Source organism: Nomascus leucogenys, chromosome 7b, assembly GCF_006542625.1.
Source record: "Nomascus leucogenys isolate Asia chromosome 7b, Asia_NLE_v1, whole genome shotgun sequence".
NCBI lineage: Eukaryota > Metazoa > Chordata > Mammalia > Primates > Hylobatidae > Nomascus > Nomascus leucogenys.
In genome coordinates, this window is record NC_044387.1 from 27,887,082 (window position 1) to 27,905,852 (window position 18,771).

The 18,771-nt window shown below is 34.6% G+C and overlaps 1 protein-coding gene across 5 annotated transcripts in view; it reads right to left on the bottom strand.

Moving 5' to 3' along the window:
- Positions 1 to 18,771, bottom strand: part of LARP1B (La ribonucleoprotein 1B) — a 147,387-nt gene that overhangs the window by 26,374 nt on the left and 102,242 nt on the right. For 4 of the 5 annotated variants that reach the window (XM_030815711.1, XM_030815713.1, XM_030815712.1 and 1 more), the window contains 2 exons: positions 7,174 to 7,385; positions 6,304 to 6,410 (listed from right to left, as the gene is read on the bottom strand). In XM_030815711.1, coding sequence (XP_030671571.1) covers positions 6,304 to 6,410; positions 7,174 to 7,385 — 319 coding nt within the window. Of the gene's footprint in view, positions 1 to 6,303; positions 6,411 to 7,173; positions 7,386 to 18,771 lie in introns of those variants that run through there. The other variant, XM_030815716.1, reaches the window with a different exon arrangement.

The window sequence follows — 18,771 nt, forward strand, 5'->3', positions numbered from 1 at the left end:
GAAAAACACAAATAATCCCATTTTAAAATTGACAAAAGATCTAATAGACATTTCTCCAAAGAAGACATCAACTGGACAACAGGTATATTTTAAAACGCTCAACATTACTAATTATCAAGAAGATAAAAATCAAAACTACAATGATAAAGCATCACACCCCAGTTAAAATGGCTTTTATCAAGAAAACAAAAATTAATGGATGTTGCAAGGATGCAGAAAAAGGAGAATGCTTCACACACCATTGGTGGGAATGTAAATTAGTACAGCCACTACAGAAAACAGAATAGAAGTTCCTTAAAAAACCAAAACAGTACTACCATACGATGCAGCAATCTCACTGCTGGGTATATATCCAAAATAGAGGAAATCAGTATGTCGAAGAGACAGCTGCACTTCCACGTTTATTCCAGCACTATTCACTATAGCCAAGATATGTAATCAACCTAAATGTCTATCAATGGATGAATGAAGAAAATTATATATATGGGTATATATATGTGCATGTATGTGTATGTATATATGTGTAAATATATGCACATACATACATATGCACATACATAAACATACACACATACACAATGGAATACTATTCAGCCATAAAAAAGAATTCTGTCATTTGTAGCAACATAGATAGAACTGGAAGTCATTATATTATATGAAATAAGCCAGGCACAGAAAGGTAAGTACCAGATGTTCTCACTAATATGTGGGAGGTAAAAAAGTAGATCTCATACAGATAGAGAGTTGATTAGTGCTTACTAGGGACTAGAATGGGTAGGGGGAAAGGGGGGTGAAAAGCAGTTATTTAACAGGTACAAAAATACAGTTAATACCAGAAATGAGACCTAGTATTTTATAGTACAATAGAGTAACCATACTTAACAACAACATATTGTATAGTACAAAATAGGTAGAAGATTGGTATGCAAAAAATCTTAAAAAGAAAAGGAGGCCGGGTACAGTGGCTCATGCCTGTAATCCCAGCACTTTGGGAGGCCGAGGCGGGCAGATCACGAGGTCAGGAGATCGAGACCATCCTGGCTAACACGGTGAAACCCCGTCTCTACTAAAAATACAAAAAAAAAAAAAAAATTAGCCGGGCGAGGTGGCAGGCGCCTGTAGTCCCAGCTACGCGGGAGGCTGAGGCAGGAGAATGCCGTGAACCCTGGGGGGCGGAGCCTGCAGTGAGCCGAGATCGCGCCACTGCACTCCAGCCTGGGTGAAAGAGCGAGACTCTGTCTCAAAAAAAAAAAGGAAAAAAATAGAACAAAGTAAAGAAAAATGTTTGAGGTGACTGATATCCCCATTACCCTGATTTGATCATTACACATTGTATGCATGTATCAAAATATCACATGAACTCCCAAAATATGTACAACTATTATGTATCAATTTTTTTAAAAACTGTATTGCTAAAAATGCTAATGGTCATATGAACCTTCAGCAAGTCATAGTCTTTTTGCTGGTGGAGGGTTTGCCTCCATGCTGATGGCTGCTGACTGATCAGAGTGGTGGTTGCTGATGGTTGGAGTGGCTGTGGCAATTTCTTAAAATAAGACAACAATGAAATTTGCTACATTGATTGACTCTTCTGTTCCCAAAAGATTTCTCTGTAGCATGGTTGCTGTCCTGATAGCATTTTACCCACAGTAGAACTCCTTTCAAAATTGGAGTCAGTCCTCTCAAACCCTGCCACTGCTTTATATAATATTCTAAATCTGTTGTTGTCATTTCAACAATGTTCGTAGAACCTTCACCAGGAGTAGATTCTATCTCAAGAAACTACTCTCTGTGCTCATCCATAAGAAGCAATTCCTCATCCTTTCAAGTTTTATCATGAGATTGCAGCAATTCAGTCACATCTTCAGGCTCCACTTCTAATTCTACTTCTCTTGCTATTTCCACCACATCTGTAGTTAAATCCTCCATTGAAGTCTGAGCCTCTCAAAGTCATCCATGAGGGTAGGAATCAACTTCTTCCAAAATCCTGTTAATGTTGGTATTTTGACCTCTTCCTATGAATCAACAATGTTCTTAATGGCATGTAGAATGGTGAATACTCTTCAGAATGTTTTCAATTTACTTTGCTCAGGTCCAACAGAGGAATGACTAGCTGTGGCAGCTATAGCCTTATGAATAGACTATATATGAATATTCTAAATAATAAGACTAGAAAGTTAAAATGACTCCTTGGGATCCATGGACTGCAGAATAAACGTGTTAGCAGGTATGAAAAAAACATTAATCTCCTTGTATATATTCATCGGAGTTCTTGGGTGATGACGTACACTGTCAATGAGCAGTAATATCTTGAAAGGAATCTTTTTTTCTAAACAGTAGGTCTTAACAGTGAGCTTAAAATTTGTAGTAACCCACACTGTAAGTAGATGTGCTGTCACATAGACTTTGTTGTTCTATTTATAGAGCATAAGCAGATTAGTAGATTTAGCATAATTCAAAAGAGCCCTGGCATTGCCTTCAACTTGAAGTCACTACCTGCATTTAGCTCCTAACAAGAGAGTCAGCCCTGTCCCTTGAAGCTCTGAAGCCAAACATTGACTGCTCCTTCCTAACTATGAAAGTCCTAGATGGCTTCTTCTCCCAATAGAAGGCTGTTTTGTCTACACTGAAAATCTATTGTTTAAGGTAGCCACACTTTTTTTTCAGATGTAGACCTGCAGAAATGTAGCCACTTTTATTGATTATCTTAGCTAGATCTTCCTTAAAACTTGCTGCACCTTCCCCATCAGCACTTGCTCCTTCACCTTGCACTTTTATATTATGGAGACAGTTCTTAAACCTGATTAACCAACTTCTGCTAGCTTCCAACTTTTCTTCTGCACTTTCCTCGCCTCCTTCAGTCTTCAGAGAATTGAAGAGAGTCAGGGCCTTGCTCTGGATTAGCTTTGGCTTAAGGGAATATTGGGGGTGGTCTGATCTTTTATCCAGACCACTCAAACTCTATCCCTATCATCAATAAAACTGTTTCACTTTCTTATCATTTGTGTATTCGCTGGAGTAGCACCTTTAAATTCCCTCAAAAACTTTGCCTTCATATTTTGGCTGTCTGACACAAGAGATCTAGTTTTCAGCCTGTCTTGGGGCTTTCAACATGCGTTCCTCATTAATGATGGCATTCCTAATTTTGAAGAATTTTGACTCTTAATTTCACTTGAACAATTAGAGGCCACTGTAGGGTTATTAGTTGGTCTAATTTCAACATTTTTGTCTCTCAGGGTACAGGGACACCCAAGAAGAGGGGGAGAGATGGAGAAATGGCCAGTTAGTGGAGCAGCCAGAAAACATATAACATTTATTAAGTTCACTGTCTTATCTTGGCGTGGTTCATGGTGCACCAAAACAATTACAATAGTTAACATCGAAGATCACTAATCACAGATCACCATAAAATACAAAATAGTAGCTGGGCATGGTGGTTCATGTCTGTAATCACAGCACTTTGGAAGGCCGAGATAGGAGAATTGCTCGAGTCCAGGAGTTCTAGACCAGCCCAGACAGCAGAGTGAGACCCCATCTCTATAAAAAATAAAAAAATTAGCTGGATATGATGGCATGCAACTGTAGTTCCAGCTACTCAGGAAGCTGAAGTGGGAGGATCACTTGAGTCTGGGAGGTTACAGCTGCAGTGGGCCATGATTGTGCCACAGAACTCCAGCCTGTGCAACAGAGTGAGACTCTGTCTCAAAAAAAAAAAAAAAGGCCGGGCTCAATGGCTCATGCCTGTAATCCCAGCACTTTGGGAGGCCGAGGCAGGCAGATCACGAGATCAGGAGATTGAGACCATCCTGGCTAACACGGTGAAACCCCGTCTCTACTAAAAAAATACAAAAAAAAAATTAGTCAGGTGTGGTGGCGGGCACCTGTAATCCCAGCTACTCGTGAGGCTGAGGCAGGAGAATGGCGTGAACCCAGGAGGCGGAGCTTGCAGTAGCTGAGATTGCACCCCTGCACTCCAGCCTGGGCGACAGAGTGAGACTCCGTCTCAAAAAAAAAAAAAAGGACATCATGATAATAATAAAGTTTGAAATACTGCAAGAATTACCAAAAGGTGACACAGAGACATGAAGTGAGTACATCTGTTAGATAAAAGGCATTGATAAACTTGCTCAACACAGGTGTGCCACAAACCTTCAATTTGTGAAAAACACAGTATCTATGAAGCACAACAAAACAAAGTATACCTGTAAATCCTAGAGGATCAGTAAAAAATAAAAAAGAGACATAACTAATAAGTCAATAGCAGAGATAAAATAGGATCATTATAAAAACTCAATCCAAAAGAAAGCAAAAAAAGAGAAAAAAGAACGAAGAATAGACGAGACAGCTGGGCGCAGTGGCTCATGCCTGTAATCCCAGCACTTTGGGAGGCCAAGACAGGTGGATCACCTGAGGTCAGGAGTTCGAGACCAGCCTGGCCAACCTGGTGAAACCCCATCTCTACTAAAAATACAAAAATTAGCTGGGCATGGTGCCAGGCACCTGTAATCCCAGCTACTCAGGAGGCTGAGGAAGGAGAATCACCTGAACCTGGGAGCCGGAGGCTGAAGTGAGCCAAGATCACGCCATTGCACTCCAGAATGGGCGACAGAGTGAGACTCTGTCTCAAAAAAAAAAAAAAAAAAGAATAGATGAGAAAAATAAATGATAGATTTAAATCCAACCACATCAATAACTACACTGAATGTGGATGGTCTAAACATTCTGATTAGACAACACATTATCAGACTGGGCTATAAAAAGCAAAGAAAGACCCCAAATACATGCTGCCTACATGAAACCCACTTTAAAACAAAGAGATTGCTTAAAAGTAAAAAGGTAGAAAAAGATACACTGGCAAACACTCATCTAAAGAAAGCTGGCATAATTATATAAATATCAGACAAGGCTGACTTCAAAACAAGACATTACCAAGGTTAAAAAGAAACATTACTGGTGAGAATGCAAAATGATAGGGCCACTTTGGAAAACAGTTTGGCAGTTTCTTACAAAACTAAATATATTCTTATTACACAATCCAGCAATCATGCTCCTTAGTATTTATCTAAGGGATTTTAAAATATATCCACACTAAAACCTTTACATAGATGTTTATAGCAGCTTTATTCATAAATCCCAAAACTTGGAAGCAACAAAGACAAGATTCCTTCATTAGGTAAATTAAACATTTTCCATTGTTGTTGATCTCTACATATACTGCTCCAATAAAAAGAAATACTCTGGGGGAAAAAAACTGAAAAATCACTTATAACCCCAAAATAACTATTAGTATACCACAGGTGTGCAGAAGAACATACACACTTTTTATCTTTTAGAGACAATATAGCTAGTAAGAACAATGTAAAATAATCAAATGTGTATCATTAAAAAGACAGATTTCAAGGTTTTGAGAGCATGATAAACTCCCTAGCATTTCTTTTCATGAAACTAACTAATACTTCTTTTCTAGTAACCAGTCAAAAACCTATTTTCCCAAAGTTTTCAAATGGAAAAACTATCAGTTAATTATTCTGAAAATATCTAGTATAAACACAAAATGGTTTTTAAGAAACACAGGCTGGGTGAGGTGGCTCATGCCTGTAATCCCAGCCCTTTACAAGGCTAAGGTAGGAGGATTGCTTGAGGCCAGAAGTTTGAGACCATCCTAGGTAACAGAGCAAGATTCTGTCTCTATTTTTATTTAAAAGAAAGAATCACAAAGCAATGAGCAATAAATCACCTCTGCAACCCCTCTGAAGGATAAAACATACCATAGTGCTTTGCATATCACTGGCACTCTAAAAGATTTGCTCTAGACTTCTTTTTTTTTAATTAATTTCTTCTTATAAAAAAAATTCCTGCTAATAATCAGCTAATCTAAATGATTTCCCAAAAAAGAGGGAAAAAAGCAAAATAATAATGCTTTGTTTCCATATTATTTATACAGTTTTAGTAGTTTGTTTAGCACATTAATGCCCTCAATGAATATCTACTAAGAACTTATTAAATGCCACCAAGACTCTGGGATCTTTCCAAAGATAACTTTCATAGACCTACATAGTTTATAAATCTAAAAGTTCACATTTGTGAAAAATAATTTAAATGGGAAAAAAAAACTGTCTAACTGGATTATTTCCTTAACATACTTATAAAACTTATCTCTTCTTTGGCTTCTTTGTACCATTTTCATTGTTCTATAATTTGCTAACATATTAATTTTTAAATATTTTGAAATATCTAATTAGTAACTGTTTTCAAAAAACTTCAAATCACAAACAAAAAAGTAATGTTTGAGACATATAGTACCTGACAGAGGATGTTGTTGGCCCATGGTCTCTGGAATCCATTACCCAACCAACATGACACTCTAGAGGGGGATTTGTGCTATGCCTTGTTTTTCTCTTTCTTGGACTCTAAAGAAAATAAAGTCAAGCATCGCGATTAGTTTCAATAGTGTGAACTTCACAAGTAAATTAAAACCCTCTGACTATAAATGAACTCAAACATTTTCATACTGTAGATAACACATTGTGAAATCATATGAAGTCACAAAACTCAAAAATCTCACACACAAGTTACAAAACTTAATAAATGAAGTCCTTTGGTAGGTTTGTGACACAAAGATGAAATGAAGTGCAGCTTAGTGTGATTCTTCATTATACTTTCTGTTCGTCTTTAATTACACTATCCAATTGTAAAAAAGGTTTTTGTTTGTTTGTTCATTTTTAAATGGGGTCTTACTCTGTTGCCAAGGCTGGAGTGCAATGGCATGATCATGGCTCACTGCAGCCCTGATCCCTACAGGCTCAAGCAATCCTGCCACCTCAGCCTCCCAAGTAGCTGGGAGTACAGGCACACGCCACCACGCCCATCTAATTTTTGTATTTTTTTAGAGATGGGGTCCCACCGCATTGCCCAGGCTAGTCTCCAACTCCTGAGCACAAGCGATCCACCTGCCTTGGTCTCCCAAAGTGTTGGATTACAGGCATGAACCACCGTGCCCAACCAAAAAATTTCTTAACCTGAGAATATATCACTATGGTAAAGTATGATTTTTAAGTGAAATATTACAAGTTATAACACACATTTTTTAATGTGATAGAAATTAAAACGTCTCATTCTGTAATGTTAAAGGATACAAAATGCAAGCCTTATATTCCTGGTTGTTTTGTTTACCTTTACATCAATGGCTTTTGGTTCTTTAACAACAGGATAAAATCTTGGTGTTTTGTTAGGATCTTGTAACCTAGGTGTTCGAGGTGTTTTGGGTGTTCTTGTAGGATGAATTCTAGGAGATTCTGGAACTGCTGTAGGCAACGAATGAACCATTGCTGCTGAAATTACTTCTGAAACATCAAATAACTTCTGAGCTAATTCATCAGTCAAATCTGCAAAATAAAAAACTCTTAAAATTATTTAGATGCTAGGAAAATATTTTACTTTGAGAATAAGGATAATTCTGGAATTCTCTAAGCTCAAAGGATTTTTCACTGAAAACACTTCAAATATATAAAAACAAAAATAACAAATACTTTTTTGACTTTTTTTTTTTTTTTTTTTTTTTTTTTTTTTTTTTTTTTTTTTTTTTTTTTTTTTTTTTTTTTTTTTTTTTTTTTTTTTTTTTTTTTTTTTTTTTTTTTTTTTTTTTTTTTTTTTTTTTTTTTTTTTTTTTTTTTTTTTTTTTTTTTTTTTTTTTTTTTTTTTTTTTTTTTTTTTTTTTTTTTTTTTTTTTTTTTTTTTTTTTTTTTTTTTTTTTTTTTTTTGTATCCAATATCATCTGAAAACAATAAAAAAAAAAAAAAAAAAAAAAAAAAAAAAAAAAAAAAAAAAAAAAAAAAAAAAAAAAAAAAAAAAAAAAAAAAAAAAAAAAAAAAAAAAAAAAAAAAAAAAAAAAAAAAAAAAAAAAAATAACAAAAACTTTTTTGACCATTATCTAGCTTTATAAAATTTTTATTTTTCTATATCTATTTATGACCTTTTTTTTCTTTTAAAGAAAGGGTGAAGCTTCCTGTGTAACCTCTCCTAATCCCATTTCCCTCCTGCTTTCCCTTCTCAGAGATAACTAGCCTCTTAAATTTGGAATTTTGATCTATTATTACATATATGTAATATTATTTTGCATAATTAACTTTTACATATGTAACATAATGCTATATATATATATATCACTTTGTAAACTTTTTTCATGTTTTATTTACATAGCTCTAATTTGTTCATTTTTACTGCTGAATAGTATGTGGTGTACAAATATATCACAATTTATCCATTCTCCTGCAGATAGACATTTATGTTATTTCAAAGTTTTTTGTTTAATCAACAATGCTGTGATCAACATTGTTGAACATGTCTCTGTACAGGTATGAGTGTTTCTCTAGGGTTTATATCTGAGTGGAAATGCTGAGTCAAAAGAGATGTGCATCTTCTAACTTAATGACTACTGACCGCCAAACCACTTTCCATAATGATTTCACCAACTTACACTCTCACCAGCAGCATGTGAGAATTCCAACAATTCAACATTCTGGTGAAGACTGGGTTTTGTGCAAACTCTTAAATATTCTTCCATCTCATGGGATTTAAATGATCTAGTTGTTGCTAGTGAAATTGAGCATGTTTTCATACTAGTTACCCTTCAGACTTCCTCTTTTGTGAGCCTGCTATTCAAATCCTTTGACTGTTTTTTTAATTCAGTTATTTTACTTACTGATTTGTTCATGAAAATCTTATGGTAAAATACCAAACAAGCCAGTAGATGAATCAAGCAGTAGCAACATAAAAAATAGGCTCTATATCTGTGTGGTTTTTCTTCAGACTTATCGACTTTTTTTGATTCATATAACAACTTTTTGTTTTTTCACTCAACAAATATTAAGTGCCCGCTATTTGCCAAGTACTATTTACGAGTTTGTAAAGTCAAAAGTGAACTTACACATTTGCCATTTCCTCTCCCAATCCATTTTCTTCACTGTTACCAGAATGATTATTCTAAGGAGCAAATTAGATCATTTCATATTTCTGCTTAACATCCTTCAGTGTTTCCCATTTGCCTCTAGAATAAGCCTAGGCTCTTTACCCTGGCATATGAGATTTTGCTGATTTTGCCTCATCTGTTGTCATTTTCCATTTGATCTTGTCACCATTTGATCTTGGTGACACAAATAGCACCAAACTGTCAGTCCTGTTTCTTGTTCCATATCTTTTCATATGCTTTTTCTTCCATCTGAAAGTCCCTTTCCTGCATCTTTTGTATACCCAATGCAACGGATATCATAGCCTTCCTTTAATACCCACCACAGATGTTACCTTTCTTGGGAATGTGAAGCACTCCTTGAACACCTCCTGCCAAGAGAGTTAATTAGTCCCTTTTTGTGCTGTGTCTGCATTTTATCCATTTATTGTTTCATTTATTAAATTAAAATTTATTTTCTTACATATCATCCCATAGATGCCAAGAGTAAGTCTCATGGCTTCCCAGAAAGCAACTGCCACAATTGCATCGAATACTAGTGCCTACCATACATATATAATGTCTGGGAAAAAATATATCCTCATCAAAGGAATGCTAAACTTAATTGAATTGTGTTAATACTGTTTTCCTTATACCAAAAATATATACAATCTGGCCAGGAGCAGTGGCTCACGCCTGTAATCCCAGCACTTTGGGAAGCCGAGGTGGGTAGATCACCTGAGGTCAGGAGTTCGAGACCAGCCTGTCCAACGTGGTGAAACCCCATCTCTACTAAAAATACAAAAATTAGCCAGGCGTGGTAGCAGGTGCCTGTAATTCCAGCTACTCGGGAGGCTGAGGCAGGAGAATTGCTTGAACCCAACAGGTGGAGGTTGCAGTGAGCCAAGATCATGCCACTGCACTCCAGCCTGGGGAACAAGAGCAAGACTTCATCTAAAAAAAAAAAAAAAAAATATATATATATATATATATATATATATATATATATATATCGAGAGACAGAGAGACAGAGACAATCCTAGAGATAAAAACATGAACATACACTGAAAAATGTGTTAAATCCAGTACCTTTGTGAAAGAAATTTTCAAAGATCTAGGAGCAGTAACAACCCAGAAAGAGTAAGCTTCCTAGCACCTAGATTATGGTCTATAAATTCCAATTCCCACTAATTAGTTCTCCTCAAAGAAATAACATCTGGAGCACAGAATGTATAATCTGAGCCTGGGAAATCTTGAGCAAAAAGCAATAAAGTCGTTTTAAAAATACTAGCATAAATCAAAGGACACAGGAGTAAATCTTAGAGGTCCACCAGTCAAAAATAAAACAATTTGACCACTAAAAACAATGACCGAAATGGATTAAACACATCGAATAAATAAGCTCCATGAGTTCATAATGATACTTTAAAACTCAATCACATTTAGTGTCCTAGGGCACCAACTCATTATTTTGAAAGCCAATAAACTGAATAAAAAGAAAGAAGCAAGCATTTATCCTTCCTTGTCTGTAAAGGTTGAATTTCAGGGTAACCAAAGAGTTGATGAAAGAACATTCTTCACAGAAAAATTTTATGTAAGGATTGCAGAAGGAATGATGGAATTAGAAGATAACCATTTTGCAATTCTACTGAAATAGAGGAAATCTAGGGAATATTCATCAATAGCTGCTAAAACCATTTGGTAAAAGATTGGAGGGAAACTTGATAATGAAAGGATCAGGCTAACAACACCTGAATCAAATCATGAATCACAGCATCAGTAAAAGTGGGAGTGATAGACATGCTATGATGCTATAGGAAATAGACAAGTCTTCCTAAGAAATATCCTTGCTACTAGGAAAAAAACAATGCCAAAACCTGAATATACTCAATCCTCTATCTAAATCCTTTGTACTTATACTTCATTAGTAATACATGGGATAAAGGATATACTAAATGATATGAAGAAGATATAGTCAGGTAAATGCAGATCATAAGAAATCCTACCAGTTTCTTCAACAAATTAACCAGTTTCTTCAACAAATCATTGTCATGGAAAAACAAGGGAAGAGAAATCATTATAGATTAAGATTAACTTAACAGTGTTATCAGTCAATTGCAATGTTTGCATCTTGTTTCATCCTAGTTCAATCAAACAATTTGAAAAATATATTTCAGACAATTAGGGACAAGTAAACATATACTGGGTAGTAGACGATATTAAAAATTATTGCTAATTTTGTTAGGTGAATTAATGGTGCTGTAAAAACTTACATACATACTTGTTTTGTAAGTCCTCGTCAATTTGCCATATATAGTGAAGTATTTCCAGGAGAAATGATATGATTTTGAGATTCAGTATAGAATACCAGGAATAGATTGGGGGGCAAGATACAGATTAAAAAAGAATGTCAAACTATTAACAATTGTTGAAATTAGGTGAGATGGACATATGGGGATTTCATTAAACAATTCTCCCTATTGTTATCTGTATCTGAACATTTCCAACATCAAAAGCTAAGTTTTATTTGTTTTATAATTATTTTATTCCAGGTTTGCTCAGGGTGAATTTTGCCCACCAATAAGAGTAGATATATTAATTTTGTAACATCAACATCTATAGAGTATGTTGGTTATCTCAAAAGAAACATTTTACAAAATGTTTATAGACTATCATATACCAATTTATAATATTTTGACATAAAATTATCAAATATTAGTTCATTGCAAGAACATAAAATATTCATAGTAAATATTAAAATATTATTATTGGAAATATATTAGGAAACAAGAACATATTAACATTTTTTGTCAACTACAAGCATAGGATAATATACGAATATCATCTAGATATTATAACTTCCTTTTGCTCAAAAGCATATGCCATCTCTTGTACATGAATAGTCATAATAGCATTTTTCATAATAGCCAAAACTAGAAACAATCCAAATGTCCATAAAATGTTGAATGGACAAAAAAAGTAGTATGCTCATTCTATGAAATAATACTTAGCAATAAAAGAAAGTTACTGATACATGCAATGACATAGATGAATCTTAAAAGTATTATGTTAAGTGAAAGATTCCAAGTATATAACTATGTATCATATGATTCCATTTATATAAAATTTCTGAAAAGTGCAAAACCATAGTGACAGAAAGATAACTAGTTGCCTCAGGCTGAAGGTGAATGTTGGCATTGACTGCAAATGTGCATGAGGAACTCTTTAGCATGATGGAATTGTTCTAAAACCGGACTGTGGTGCTGGTTTACAATTTTATACATTTACTGAAATTCAAATGATACACTTAAAAAGGGTTAAAGCAGTAATTTTCAAGGTATGGTCCCAAACAGAACTACTGGCATGACTTGGGAACTTATTAGAAACGTATATTCTCATATCCCACCTAACTTACTGAATCAGAAAGTTGATACAGAGTCCTTTAATCTGTTTCAACAAGCTTTCCAGGTGAATCTTAAACACGCTAAATGTAAAAACCACTGAACTTAGGGGTATGCTAACTATTTTACTATCTAAGATTTTCCAAATTTTATCACTACCAAATCAGATCATTGCACAGCTTCATACCTGAACTATATGAGCCTTGTCTACAGTCTCCACTGCCTTTATAAAAATAAAATTCAATATTATGCTGTTAGTGTTTAGTGAACGTCAAAAATTAAAAATGCTACATGAGAACTGGCACTTCAGGTTTTTTATAAATAAAAATGCCTCTAAAGCAGAACTCAGCAAACTTTTCCTACCAATGTCAGATAGTAAATATTTTTGGCTTTTCAAGACATAAGGTCTCTGTTGAAACAGCTCAGCTCTGCTTTTGTAGCATAAAAACAGCGAGAGGCCATATGTAAATGACCGGTGTTACCACATTGGCCCATGGCAGGCTAGTTTCAGCCAATGGGCCATAATTTGCTGGCCACTGAACTATAGCAGTCAGATAGATATGAATCCAAATCCTGGATTTACACTTTGCTAGCAAAAAAACAAAATCATAACTATATTTTGTGTATTCAATAAAGCACAGAAAAACATAAGCATATTAAAAAATATATACATATAGGCAGTATAAAAGAGAACCCAATCAAGCTTCTAGATGAGAAAAGGACGACAGCTGAGATTTTAAAACATACACATACACACACACACACACACACACACACACACTGGATGGGATTAAAAATAGACTCTGTAGAAGAAAAGGCTAATAAACTTGAAGAGAGGAATAAAAGTTACCTAAAACAAAAACAGAGTAAAAGCACTGAAAAACAACAACAAAACAGAGCATTAGTGAAGTATGGGATAACTTCAAGTGCCCTAATATAAATTTTACACGTAATTGGAGTCTTGAGAGAAAAAGTAACAGGAAAACATTATTAATTTTCTTTTCTTTTTTTTTTTTTTTAAGACACAGTCTGACTCTGTCACCCAGGCTGGAATGCAGTGGTTCGATCTTGGCTCACTGCAACCTCTACCTCCCGGGTTCAAGTGATTCTCGTGCCTCAGCCTCCCAAGTACCTGGGATTATAGGTGCGCGCCACCATACCCAGCGAATTTTTCTATTTTTAGTAGAGATGGGGTTTCACCATGTTGGCCAGGCTGGTCTCAAACTCCTGACCTCAGGTGATACACCCGCCTTGGCCTCCCAAAATCCCATGCTGGGATTACAGGCATGAGCTGCCACACCCAGCCTATTAATTTTTAATTAAAATTTTAAATTTAAAGGAACAGCTGAACGCTTTCCAAATTTGATTAAAAATGTATAAACACACATATTTTAAAAATTCAGTGAGTTCAAGCACAAGAAACATGAAAAGTACACCAAAGCAATCGTAATTAAGGTGCTTAAAATAGGTGACAAAGAGGAAACATTAAAAGCAACCAGAATCAACAGAAATTGAACTGAAAACAGAAAAGCAACCTCAACAACAGAAAAAAAAAGAAACTGAAAAAAAATAATCAGCCAATCCTTAAGAACCTGTGAGACAACAAAAAGTCTAGGAGAGAAGAAATGCAGGGCTAAAATTTTTTTTAAGGAAATATTAGCTGAAAACTTCCCAAATTTGTCTAAAGTCAAACCTACAGATTTAAGAAACAGAGAATCCCATCCAGGATAAACCCAAAGAATTCCATACCAAGGCACATCACACTCTACTTGCTGTAAACTTAAGATGAAAAAAAATCTTGAAAGTAGCTAGAGATGCATTACTTGTAGGGAAACAATTTGAATGACTATAAATTTTTATACCAAAAACCATGGAGGACAGAAAGAAGTGGTACAACAGTTTTGAATCACTAACAGAAAACAATTGTCAGTCCAGAATTCTTTATCCAGTGAAAATATCCTTGGCAATGAGGTGAAATAAAGACATTCTCAGAAGAAAGAAAACTATAAATCATGGCCAACTGAACTGCTCTAAAAGAATTGCTAACCTGAGTATTTCAGACAGAAGAAAATGATAACAGAAGGAAACCTGAAACATCACGAATAGAGGAACAGCAAGATAAACGGTAAAGGTCCGGATAAATATAATAGACTATTATCCTTTTAAGTTATTTAAAACATGCTTGAAAGTAAAAAATAAAACATTGTCTGATGGGCTTTTTAACATATGAAGATATATAAGACAATTATTACATAAAGAAATTTCAGCTGAGTGTGTTGATTCATGCCTATAATCCCAGCACTTTGGGAGGCTGAGGTAGGAGAATCTCTTGAGGCCAGGAGTGCTAGACCAATCTGGGCAATGTAGTGAGACCCTGTCTCTACAAAAAATAAAAAAATTAGTTGGGCTTTGTGGCATGCACCTGTAGTCCAACCTACTCAGGGGGCTGAGGTGGTAGGATTGCTTGAACCCAGCAGTTTGAGGCTGCAGTGAGCCATGACTGCACCACTGCACTCCAGCCTTGGCAACAGAGTGAGACCCTATCTCTTGGGGTGGGGCCAGTGGGGAGAGAAAGGAAAAAAAAAATATCTCTATGGGGGTTAGGTTTCTACATTCTTATTGAAATGGTAAAATATTGATTCCAAATAAACTGAAAAGTATGTGCTTTGCAATCCCTAGAGCAATCACTAAAAACAATTACACAAAAAAAGATATATATGTCCAAATTCATAGTACATAAATTAAAATGTAATGGAAAAAGTTACAAACAACACAAAGTGTGCACAAAATGGGCAATAGAAGCAAAAAAAGAAAATGAATAATAAAAAGGTTGACCTAAATCCAAACATACCAATAATTACATTAGTCAAAACACACCAATTAAAAGATATACTGTCAGACTGAATAAAAACATGAGCTAACTATATGCTATCTATAATAAACTGACTTCAAATATAATGATATAGGTAGGTTAAAAAAAAAAGTAAAAGGTTGGCAAAAGATACATCACATACCATGAGGAAGAAATGAAAGAAAGCTGGAATGGCTATATTAAAATCAGACAAACTAAATTTCAAAGCAAACAAGGACAACATATATGAATGAAAGGGCCAATTCACCAAGATGACACAATATACCAATGGGTATAAGGTGAACTAACAAAAGAGCTTCTAAATAAATGAAGCAAAACACAACAGAACTGAAATAGGAAATAAACAAGTTTGCAATTATAGGTGGTGACTTCAACACTCCTCTCTCAGTAAGATAGAACCAGTAGACAAAAAATCAGCAAAGATATAGAACTCATCAACACCATTAACCAACTGAATTGAACAGACAATATGGAACATTCTACTGAAAAATAGTATAATAAACATTCTTCTCAGATGCATATGGTACATTCACCAAGACAGACTATATTGTGGGTGATAAAATTAGCAAATTAAACAAATTTGAAATTAACAAATTAATTTTAAATTTTAAAATAATGTAAAGTATGTTCTCTGGCTATAATATAATTAAACTATATATCAATAAGATTAATAACAGAGGGGTAACTGAAAAAATTCCAATCACTTGGAAATTACACCGAATACACTCCTAAATAATCCATAAAGAGGAAGTCTCAAAAGAATTTAGAAAATGTTTTGAAAAGAATAAAAATTAATAAAATACAACATATCAAAATTTGTGGAATGCAGCTTAATCAGTGCTTAAATAAAAATATATAGAATTAAGGGCTGTGCTCATGGCTCATGCCTGTAATCCCAGCACTGCGGGAGGCCGAGGTGGGTGGATCATTTGAGGCCAGGAGTTTGAGACCGGCCTGGCCAATGTGGTGAAACCTGGTCTCCACTAAAAGTACAAAAATTAGGCAGGTGTGGTGGCACAGACCTATAATCCCAGCTACTCAGGAGGCTGAGGCAGGAGAATCACTTGAACCCAGGAGGCAGAGGTGGCAGTGAGCCGAGATTGTACCACTGCACTCCAGCCTGGGCGACAGGGCGAGACTCCGAGATTCTGTCTTAAAAATATATATAGATAGATAGAGATAAAGATAGAGATAGAGAGAGAATATTAAATGCTTATATCAGAAAAGAAACTCTCAAATCAATAATTTAAACTTCTCCCTTACAAATTAGGTTTCAAAAAAATAGATTTCAGGAAGATATCCAAATTTTAAAAATTAAACAAAAACACTTCTAAATAGCTGATGTATCAAAAAATTAAAAAGAAATTAGAAAATATATAGAACTGAATGAAAATCAAAACACAATAACACCTAAAATATTGCTTAGAGAGAAATTTGTAGCATTAAATGGTTATAATAGGAAAGAAAAATGGTGTCAAATAAATGATCTAAGCTTCCACTCAAACTAGAAAAGGAGGAACAAAATAAGAAAAAAGGAAATAATAAAGAGCAAAAATTAATAAAACTGGAATAAAGTAAATCAATGAAAATAAAACTTAAAAAAATTAAACTGATGAGCCTCTAGCTAGATCAAGACAAAAAAGACACAAATTTATAAACAGTAGGAATGAAAGAAGAGATATCACTACAGAACCTACGAAGAGTAAAAGGAGAAAAAGAGCGTATTATAAATTCCAGGAAATGAACAAATTCAATAGGTACAAAAGCTCACCTGAGAAAAAAGACTTACTTAGTCTTATATTTCTTAAATAAATAAATGTGTAGTTTAAAACATTCCAATAGTTCCAGGCCCAGATGGCATCACTGGGGAATGCTACCAATGTGTAAGAAATAAACAATTGTAGACAAACTCTTCCAAAATACAAAAGAAGGAACACTTACCAACTCATTTTATGATGCCAGCATTCCTCCGACACCAAAATCAGACAAATATAATCCAAGACAATGAAAAAATATATATATTCCTCATGAATATAGTACAAAAGGCTTCAAAAAATATGTAAGCAACCTGAGTCTAACAATATATAAAAGGATAATATAATAACTAAATGAGGCTTATCCTGAGAATCCAAGACTAGTTCAACATTTGAAAACCAATCAATGTACTTTACAACACAAACAGACTAATTAAGACAAGCCATATGACGTGAGCCACTGCACCTGGCCCAAAAGATATTCTTAAAAATGAAAATATAAGCCCCAGGTTCTGAGAAGATATGTGCAAATTACATATGTACATATGTACACAAAGGACTTGTATCCAGAGTAAAGAACTCTCAAAGCTCAGTAACAAAATAAACAACTCAATAAAAGAAATGTCCAAAGATTTGGGCAGGCACTTTACCAAGCATAAACTGATGGCAAATAAGCACATAAAAAGATACTCAACAGCATCAGCCACAATGAGATACTACTATTAGACGGGCAAATTTTTTTTTAAAAAAACTAACAACACTAAATGCTGGTGATGATGTAGAGCAACTGGAACCCTCATATATTGTTGGTAAGAATGCAAAATGGCACAACCACTTTGGAAAAGTTAGACAGTTTCTTAAAAAGTTATACTTACTGTATGATCCAACAGTGCCACTCAAAAGCATTTACCCAAGTGAAATGAAAACATATATTCACATAGCAACTTGATACTCATAGCAGCTTTATTCATAATCACCAAAAACAGGAAAACAACCTATATGCCTTCAACTAATAAGTGGATAAATAAACTGTTTACATCCATGCAAGGGAATACTACTTGTCAATAAAAAGGTAATACAAACAACACACAAAAGCATGAATAAATCTGAAAGGCACTATGCTAAATGAAAGGAGCCAGACTCAAAAGGCTATATTTTATATGATTCCATTTATATGACATTCTAGAAATGGCAAAACTATAGGGATAGAAAATAGACAACAAGCTGCCAAAAACTTGGCCTGGGTTGAATACAAAGAGGCATGGAAAAATTCTCAGGGAGCAATGGAAATGTTCAGTAACTTAACTAGGTGGTGTTTACATGACTGTATTCATCTGTCAAAGTTCCCAAAATAATATACATAAATGGTGTGAAACTTACTGAATGTAAACGATATCTTAATTTTTAAAAAAATATGACCCACAAAGCTCAGGCAACAAAAGCAAAAATAAACAAATGGATTGCATCAAATGAGAAAACTTCTGCACAGCAAAGGAAACAATCAACAGAGTGAAGAGACAACATACAGAATAAGAAAAAATATTTGCAAACCACACATCTGATTAGGAGTTATATCCAAAATGTATAAGTAAATCAAACAACTCAATAGCAAGAATGCAAATAATCCGATTAAAACATGGGCAAAAGACCTGATTAGAGATCTCTCCAAAGAAGACATAACAATGCCAACAGTATATGAAAAGGTGCACTGGTGCAGCCATTGTGGAAAACAGTGTGGAGATTTGTAAAGAAATTAAAAGTAGAATTACCATATGACCCAACAATCCCTCTTCTGGGTAT